The sequence below is a fragment of the Camellia sinensis genome, chromosome 7 (assembly GCF_055761805.1).
Source record: "Camellia sinensis isolate YWXY chromosome 7, ASM5576180v1, whole genome shotgun sequence".
In the NCBI taxonomy this organism is placed as follows: domain Eukaryota; kingdom Viridiplantae; phylum Streptophyta; class Magnoliopsida; order Ericales; family Theaceae; genus Camellia; species Camellia sinensis.
In genome coordinates this window covers 51,934,972-51,944,978 of record NC_138967.1, presented here as the reverse complement: position 1 = coordinate 51,944,978, position 10,007 = coordinate 51,934,972, and the positions used below count along the sequence as shown (strand labels likewise).

General features: G+C 32.6%; 1 protein-coding gene across 1 annotated transcript; it reads right to left on the bottom strand.

Annotated features, from left to right (window-relative positions):
• Positions 1–3,450: 3,450 nt before the first annotated feature.
• On the bottom strand, positions 3,451–7,046 carry LOC145789396 (epoxide hydrolase 1-like). The gene is made up of 3 exons (XM_082877931.1): positions 6,489–7,046; positions 4,912–5,159; positions 3,451–3,942 (listed from the first exon to the last, which is right to left on the bottom strand). Exons 1-3 carry the CDS (start codon positions 6,963–6,965, stop codon positions 3,696–3,698), a joined length of 972 nt encoding a protein of 323 aa, XP_082734057.1. The 5' UTR covers positions 6,966–7,046; the 3' UTR covers positions 3,451–3,695.
• Between the last annotated feature and the right edge of the window lie 2,961 nt (positions 7,047–10,007).

Sequence of the window (10,007 nt, the reverse complement as noted above, 5' to 3'; positions counted from 1 at the left end):
ATATATTAATTGATTCAATGTTTAATTTATTTGGTGATAAAGAGGCTCGTTGAGAGGTCACGTATAATGGTGCAATAAACATATAGGTAATATTGGACAGATAGGGAAATAGATAAGTGACATGTGGACAAATAGGTAACATTTGGATATATAATTGACAAATAGATGACGCGTGCATAAATATGTAACATTTGAATAGATAATTGAACAAATAAGTGACACATGTATTGTACATATATGTGACATTTGGATAGATAGATGACTAGGTCCCAAAAGCAAAAGTCACCAAAAAATCAATTATGATTTTGGAATTATTAATCTTCTCACAGATGTGGTTTACAAAAATAAGATTTGAATCAAAATGAAACCCAAACTTGCCGACATCTTTGCTGACATTCTTACCACTGTTGCCCAACTCCACCATTGCCACCGCTGCCTTCTTGAATGTCACGGCCAAAAGTTAAAGTGGAAGAAGAAAAACACCTACAACAATAACAGAGGAGGAGTAAGTAAAGAGGGAACCATAGAGGAGAAACTCTTAAACCCCTCTTCCTATGTATAAAAAAACCTAGATCTACACTATAAAAGTGTTTATGAAACTAACGGAAAAATGTCAAAAACTGATCGAAGGGGCATCAAAAATTGCTTAGAGAGAGAAGCTCTCTCTAGAACCTCACCCAATCTTGTTGCTTTCGTTATGTATAAGATGACTAACACAAAGTATGGTATTGAAAATCTCACAATTGGAGTCCGTTATATTCGACTACCAATCCTAATCTCATTGTCAAAGCACATGATAGACCTTTATTTTATTTTATTTTATTTATATATGATATTATAATAAATTACATTTATAATAACAAAGATCAAATACAATATCAACCAAAAGAAGGAAAAAACCTTTCAAAGTATGAGAGAAAATCTCAATAAATAGATGGGAAATAAGACCCATATACAGATAGGAAAATTTAAACCACTAACATTCTAGTAAGATACAAGGGTTCTAGCTAGGGGTGGGTATCGACCTATTAGACTGCCCAACCCATCCGGCCCGATCCTATTCTTTTTAGGATTTGCAAAAATTATTTTAGCCCATATATTAATAAGTTGAATTAAGGATTTATACTTAAAATATGTAAATCCCTTAGCCTTCTAATTCCTACAATCAAATAATTTAAAGTTTGTCCCTTAAAATTTTACCTAAATTAATTCTCACTTGTATTCTTAAATAATTATTTTTCTAATTTTACCCTTAAATTATTCACTAGTTTTTTTTTTTTTTTATTTCTTTCTAATATGACCTAATTGGCAACGGATGTTAATACATCTGACATAAAAATGCCACATGGCATTAACTTGAAGGATAATTATGACCTTCTATTTGCCCCATCAGTGCCGAAAGCTACTATTTGCACACAATTTTACATTTGAGCACAATACCTTTAAAGACAAAACTGAAAAAAAAATCCTAGTATATCCCACTTCTCCCGCTTGCCACTACCTTTCCATCCCCACTGGCCACCACCTTTTAGAGCATCTCCAATGCACTAGGCATATAATACTTGTTAGTTAAAATGCCTAGTGTGATTCACTTTTTTCAATTCCAATGCACTAGGCATATGATTAGGCATTTTGCCTCAACTCATATTTACTAGTTACATGTAGCTAGCCTTCAATGCTAGGCAAAATGTATTCAATCATTAGGATCATTTCCCTCCATCTTTGTTGTTGACGTGGCATTCTATAAAATTAATAGTATTTGGATAAATAGCTAAAATAAAGAGCATGGTTAGAGTAAAAACATAAAACAGTCGATAGGCAAAATAAAATATATACTTTATAGTAATATTTAGATAGGTAAAATGCCTACTACCGTTGGAGATGCTCTTAGTTTCCCTCTTCTTTTCTTAACCACCCTTCCTAGCTCCCTTTCCCTCCCCGTGTCACCAAGCTATTTGGGTTTGTAGTCATGGGATTTGGGAGGTTGTGCTAACGAATACAATGAAAGTTGCAAGAAATTTGGGCATTGATAGTGGATGGGTTTAGTGTATGGTACAAGTAAGACAAAGGGGGAGGGTGGTAGTGGGAATGAAGCATGGTAATAGTAATAGTACTATTAGGAGATAAGTTGAGGTATAGGCGAGGTGGGGGAATGGATGAGATGGGGAAGGAGTTGATCATAGGGAGCAAGGGTAGCAAGAGAGGTCGTGGGAGGGTTCTTTTGAGGTAGGGGTTAAGATAGAGAAGGGAGGTCAGTGAGGGTTTGGGTGTTGGCCATGGTGTAGGTAGGGAGGTAGTGGTGAAGGTATGACATTAGTGGTGTGTGTGCATGTGGTGGTGGTGGAGGCAATGGGTGTTGATTTTAAGGTGCTAGTAGTGGTGGTGACGGAATATGATAAATGGTGCTTGTGTAAAAAGAAATAGAAATGCGATGGAGAATTGATTATTAGTGCTTGAGCAAGACAGAGGTAAGTAGCAGGGTGAGGAGGAAAAGATAAAAAGGTGGGTGACTTAATAAATCAATTAATAGTAAGAATTCAGTTAATGTTGAGTAAATTTAGAAATTCAATAAAGTATAAAGGATAAATAAAGACTTTCTATTTTTTGTCTGCCATTTTATGGACTTGCAAGCGAATGATACATGGCTGTCAATTAAGTTAGAAATCACATCGAAAAAAAATCCAAATTAAAAAATATTTATCTCAAAACATGTGTGATCTAGATTTTTTAATCCACATGTTATATAACCATTTACATTGCAATTTTGAATATGGCCTGCTATGATCTTAAACATGAAGAAACAAATGTGATTTTAAGATGTTGAATTGACATTGTTATGCACATGTTAGTAAAAAAACTTGTTAGGTAGTGGATTAAACAGGGCTTAACAAAAATTCACCAAATACAGACCGGACGATTGTGTGAGTTCAAAGGATTTCTTTTGAACTATATATATGAGATAGAAAGCAATTGTAAATAGAACTAGAAAGAGAATTTTTATTAATAGACTTCTAAGGTCATTTTTTATTAAGTCTAAAAAATTTGTCATTTGGGCACAAGGTCATTTTCTCTGTTTTTCCTGCTTTTATAGTCTCTCTTTGTTGATAACCAACTGCTGACCTCAACAGCCAATCATGGCGGTTCCTATCTATCCTTTGCTCGTTGGTCACCAACAATGTGTCCCGCGTGCTTTGTGCCTCTTCCATGTTATGTCTATCGACATATCGTGATACAAACTACATAATTACTCAAATTTTGATTTCATAGCACTATTCGAATCAAGTTAAAAATAAATTAAAATAAAATTAAATATATATTTAGTTTTGATTGTGAATCTTAAAAAAAAGAAAAGAAAAAAAGAAAGTCAAATTGGGTTGGAAAAAATTCCAAACCCATTAGGGGATGGAAGGGTAGTATCCATGGGGATGGGGAATGGGGAGTGGAGAAAAATTATTATAAGGGAATAGAGATAGAAAATTAATATCCACTCTATTGTTTCCCGTTGCCATCCTAACTCCATTAAAAAGTAAAATATTGCTGTGACAAATAGACAATGGAGATTTTTTGAGTAGTTGAGTTTCCAAAAAAAACAAAAACAAAAAATAGAAGCGTGAACAAATGACCCTTAAGTTGTGTTCTGTAGCCTGCAAAGCTTATTATTTCAAGAAACACAACATGACAAAGGGGTAAGAAAATCAGAACTTGTTGATGAACTCAACAATGTGTTTGTTGATCTCATCTGGTTTTTCTTGGTTGAGAAAGTGCGCTACACCTTCCATGACGACAACTTCATCCAACATGGGAACATCTTTCTTGAATCCACCGTTATGTATGTATTCCTTGGCACCCAGGACGTTATAGACCAAGTCCAAGTCACCCACAATAAACTTCACAGGCACTTTCACTTGGCACCCTGCCCACGGTGCCATGAGTTCCCAGTTTCTGCAATGAAGAGGGAAAGAAAAAGAAAATAGCTAAGATCTCTGGAGAATTTTAACAACCACTCTTGAATATAGGTAACTCAACAATAATATGTTTAAACTTGGGAACAAGAAGAAGGCAAGATGGACATCAATTTATGATAGGCCTAATTGCACTACATGAAATTCTCCATTTTTTTGGACCTTGAAAACAATATAGAATTCTATAATGAGAAGTGGCTGTTTTTTGTCTTTGCTTTGGTTTATTGTGCTTAGTTTCTTTTGTTTTTTTATGCTGTTTTTGTTCCTTTGCTTTGGTCTCTGTTTGTTGTGGGTCTGCTGGTTGAATTCTCCTCAACTAGCTTTTGGCAAGTGTAAGCACATGATTAACCTAGTTGGGATGAGTAGGGTTCATTATGATGCTATTAGCACTGTTTTTGTCTATCTTTATTGATATAAGATGTAAAGGATTTATCCTTAGTTCTGATTCAATAAAGTTTATTTTTGTTGATAAAAAAAAATATAGAATTCTATAATATTTCATTAAACATATTTTAGTGTCACAATCTTAATTAAAAACTATCACAAACATTCAAATTGTGATACATAAGGTTGGAATATACATATCAATAAGTTTTTTGGCATTTGTTAGTTCTTGAAAAAATTCACAAGTTCAGTTTTCAATTCATGTTATACATTGGCTAATAATCCTGCTAACCACTACACGTTCATAAGCGTTACACTGTCCAATACTGTGATTTAAAAACCATGTGCATAACCTAGGGTCATTACATAAGCATCCTTGGACTTATAAGGTTGGAGAGAACCCCTATTGGAGATGAGTTTGAAAATGTACATGAAAAGAAGATGCAAAATCTCTAAAATTATGATAATTTCACAATGGTAATAGAAAATTATTATGTCTTCCATAAATTATCATAATTAAGACATTACTAAATCTCAAAGTTAAGAAAAATTGAAGGTAACTTACAGATCTATAGCTCGGTAGTAGTTAACTCCTCCGGTGAATCCATGCTTCTCAAATTTGCTAGCATAGTAATCGACATCTTCTTCCGACAACCAAGAAGGCAAGATAATTGGAGTATCAGGTGAATCACCATCTCCAAATCCTTTACCTTTAGGGAAAAAAAATGGAGCGGGATCACGGTATGTTAGGAATTTCTTGATAGATCTTCTAATGCCAACTTGGGCTAACTCAGCTTCAATTTCTCCAGAGACCTACAACAATATATATATTTTTTAATTTAGATAAGACCTCAAATTCTCCAATTCTTTTATGATGTATGCCAATTTCTCACCCAAACAACAACTTAAGAATCCGAGCTTTAGATAAATATATTTACCAAATTCAAGTTCTTTTGAAAACTATTTCCCAATTATAAGTTGTTCTAAACTTAATTTTCAAATTTAAGTTTTTAAAACACTATTTTAAATAGTTTTATAATAAATTAATTGACATCGTGTTTTTAAAAAACAACATAGAATTATAAAATAAGTTCAAAAAGTCCTTGGATTTGAAATTTTTGTTTTAAAAAAACAAGTTTGGTAATATAAAAAAATGGGACAATTACCAATTGGTCCTTTGGATTGGATTTATTTACCAAAAAATCTTACTTAACTCTCAATGATAAATTTATCATTACAAGGATACCAAAAATATTTATCATTATACAAATATTTAAAAAAAAATTACAATTCAGTTATTTATAATTCTCACATCATATTTCAATAGAAACTAATGAAAATAAACTAAAAAAATAAATTAAAACTTACAAATAAAAAGTCAATATCCCAATATCTTTTTGGAAAAGTCACATCATTTCTCTATTATTTTTTTTACACTTTTTTTAAAAGAAAAAAAATTAAAAAATTAATTTTTAACCTACTTCTCAGTACAATTGATAAATTAATCAGTATTATCAAAGCGAAATTCTACACTGGGACCCCAGTGGGGTGACCCTAACACCCCCCAGCTCCACATGTCTTGCTGTGAGAGCAAAACTTGAAAAAAATAAAAATAAAAATAAAAATTGAGCCAATCAGAAAACAATGGAGGTGATAGGGTCACCCACTGGCGAGGATCCTCACCTTAATAGTTAGTTTTGAGGTGAGTTTTATCTTAAATCTTATAACTCGTATAATCAAAATAATCATTCCAAAATACAAAACACATATAAAAAGTTAGGAAGGAAATTCTACAATGCCATATGTATGAACCCTAATTATAAGATCTTTGATTATTATTATTTTTTTAATTATGACTTAAAAAATAGAATAATGCTTGAGACCCCTTTTGGGTCACCCCTTCACCCTTTGCCACGTGGCGGGTAGTGATTGGAGGAGCAGGAAAAAAAAAGAAAAAAAAAATGAAAATGAAAATGTAACCAATGAGAGAGAGAGGTGGGAGAAAAGGGGATGAATCATTGTTGTAAAAAATATAAAAATATGTCATTTTCTTTTTAATTATATGGTAACATATGTTACAAAATTTGCACTCCACAGATTTCTACTCAACTCTCAAAATCCAAACAGAGTGAAAACGAGAACCTGAAATCTGCAGATGTAGTGATCATCGCCATAAAATCCTCGAAGCACATCGACAAAGCTCGTCGTAGGGTTTCTAGGACTGTAATGAACGCTCAAATTCACCAAAGCCTTGACTCGATCAGGTCTGAAAAGACACAAATACCAAGCCAAAACTGCTCCCCAGTCATGCCCCACAACAAACACCTTGTTTTCATCAGGTGCGATTTTGTCAAGGAGAGCAACGATGTCTCCGATCAGATGGAGAGCGGTGAATTTGGAGGAGTCGTTGAGTGGTGCTCCGGTGGTGTCGCCGTAGCCTCGGAGGTCTGGCGCCACCGCTCTGTAGCCGTGCGCCGCCGTGTAGGGGATCTGGTGGCGCCATGAGTACCAGAGCTCCGGGAAGCCGTGGAGGAAGAGGACCACCGGACCTTTGCCTTTTTCTGCTATGTGCATGTTTATGCCATTTACACTGATTGTCTTGTGCTCTATTCCCTCCATCTCTCTCTCTCTCTCCCTCTCTCTCTAGCAATAGCACAGAGTGTGTGGTGGGAGTGGGATTGCTTTGATGATGGTTTTTATATGCTGGAAAATGATATTCATTTTTTATGCAGAAATTTTTGATAAGATTATTTGAATTGTTTAATATTTCATTTGACTATATGAATAGGTTAGTTATATAAGAAAATAAAATAAGATTAGTTACATAATCCTAACCTATCAAATTTATATGTAAAAAAAAAATGAACACTTCATTTTAAACCTAAGTGTTTGTTTGGAATCTCTTAAAAAAATAAATAAGAAATTAAAAAATTATTAAAAAGATAAAAAAATTAACACTATTTACAAAAAGATAAGAAATTTAGGAATTATTAAAAAATAAAAAAAATTAACACTATTTGCAAAAAGATAAAAAATTAAAAAATTATTAAATTTTTTTTTTTAACACTATTCACAAAAGTTGGGTGAAAAAAGTTCACTGGTCAGACCAAAAAAAACACAATTGTCCTTTTGCTCAAAAAGTTTACTGCCATATGGTTTTTCGAACGGCAGCGCCACAGAGTTCTCATTAGAGCTGCATTGTAATAGCTTTAATAAGTTGGCGCATAAATAAAAAAAAAAAATAATAATAATAATGTAAAAGACAAAATATAAAGAAAAAAAAATAAATTAATACTCCATTAGAATTTTCCTTTTAGAGGTTTAACACATTTTTCTTTTTTAAAACAATGTACTCACGGGTCCAAAAAAATAAAAAATAAAAAATAATTTCAACAAATATCAATTGACATGCACGGATTGTAGGTCAGTACTCAGATGGGTGAAAAAATAATTTTGTTATTTTATATAATATTTTAATACATATATTTTTTTTTGTAGAAAGTCGAAAAATTATTCTAAATAATCATCTTTTTTTCCTCTACTTCTTTATTCAAAAAGTAAAAAAATGCACTTATATAGTTCGTCTCAAATAACTTCTAAATATTATCAAAACATGTTTTGTTATGATTAATTTAATTGTTTTACGTGAACAATTTATACATATAATCAAATGAAATAAATAATTTAAGGGTAAATTACATTTATCTTTTTTAAGATTTCATTTTAATACAGATCCTCCTTCACGTTTGAAAAATTACACTTACCTCTTAAGATTTCTCTTTAATACAAATCTTTCTTTACGTTTGAAAAATTACACTTACCCATTATCAAAGAGTTGTGGTACAGAGCCCGAATGGGCAACGGCTCAAATGGCTCAAAAAAATTTTTCCTTTTTTTTTTTTTTTTTTTTTCTTTTCAGCCGGAGAAAGGAGGAAGACGAAGGAGGGGGAGGGGGAGGGGGAGGGGGAGGAAGGAATGGAGGGGGCCTAAAAAATGGAGGAGGAGGAGGCGGCGGAGGCGGAGGCGACGAGTGGGGCAGAGCCGACGAGGGGCGGAGGCAACGATCGGGGCAGAGCCGGCGACGATCAGAGCAGAGCAGCGAGGCGGCGAAGGCGGAGGCGCGGCGATCGGCTATCGGCGACGACGACGGCGACGGCCTCTCCCTCTCCCTCTCCCTCTCTTTCTCTCCTCCCTCTCTCTCGCCTCTGCTTCTCAGGTTCAAAACGAAGAAGAAGAAGAAGAAAAGAAAGAAGAGGAAGGAAGAAGAAGAAAAAAAAAAAAAAAAAAAATCAAAACCCAAAACGACGTCGTTTTGGGTTTTGAGCCAAATTTGAGCCACTAATTTCGGGCCCTCAAACATTATTCATTATCAAATTAAAATGACATATTTGTCCGTTAGCCTGTATACATATATTTAATAAAATAATACTGATATTTTGTTCATGTTATTTCAAGAGAAATAACAATTATCTTCTTTGGTTTAACTCACACAAAAAATTAATTTTTTTATTTTTACTAATTTTTTTAATATTTTAAGCAATTTATTATTTTTATTTTTAGATACATCTAAAAGAGATATACTTAAGAAATATAATATTTTGTGATTTTTTTTAATTCACCAAATACAAAAAAAAAAAAAATACAAAAATACAAAAATTCAGTAATATTGTAATAAATTTGAATGACGGTGTTTGGTAATACTATAATATATATGGGTGAATAGACGAGAAAGAAAAATGATGGTGAAAATAAAAATGAAAAATTCTATTCATATATAAAAATTTATACAAAAAATATTATAAAAATGTTGTGATAGTGATATTATTGTAAATATAAATCATGTTTATGAATATTTTGTTTTAAAGTGAAAGGTCACTATTAAACTATGTCATTGTGTTTGCAAATTTTATATAAAATTTATTTTTATATATCATCACTTAAATAAGAATATGTTTGGGTAGAATTTAATGATGAAAAGTTGTAGAATGTAATCATGATGATAGGAAAAACAAAATGGTAAGAAAAATGACAAAATGGTCATTTAAAAAATTTTGGAGTATGATATTAGCAATTCAGGGATAATTTGTAATACGATTACAAACCTTAGGAAAAAAATGTAATTTTTCAAACGTAACGGAAAAATCTACATTAAACAAAAAACCTCAAAAGCTGTCAATATAATTTACTCATAATTTAAATTATCAAAATAAGATTCGTAATAGACCCACACAACCTAACCTAACCGCACCTTTAAAGTGGTTTGAAGAGAAGTCTCGTGGTTGGAAAATATAAACTATCTTGATAGATTTTTTTATTTTTTTTTATTTTTGAAGATAAAACCAAGACATTCATATCATTTTGTATTATTTTTTAAAAAATATTTATGTTTATGTACCACTACTTTGATAAGTTTACATATTTTTGAGCAATTTCAACCGTGAAAATCAAAATGGTGATACTACTAGAATGGTATGTTACGGTATGTTACGTTGTCTTACTAATATGATGTATTTATGTATTTGACAGGGAGATTTGCGTGGAACGACTAGCCGATCTATACCAACACTGAACATGGTGTTAGGCCCCAAAGGGAGAGCTTGGGGCGTTGAAACCAAAGTGGGTCCGTGCTGAGTGCGGCGGAACATCGAGTTAGGATTAATG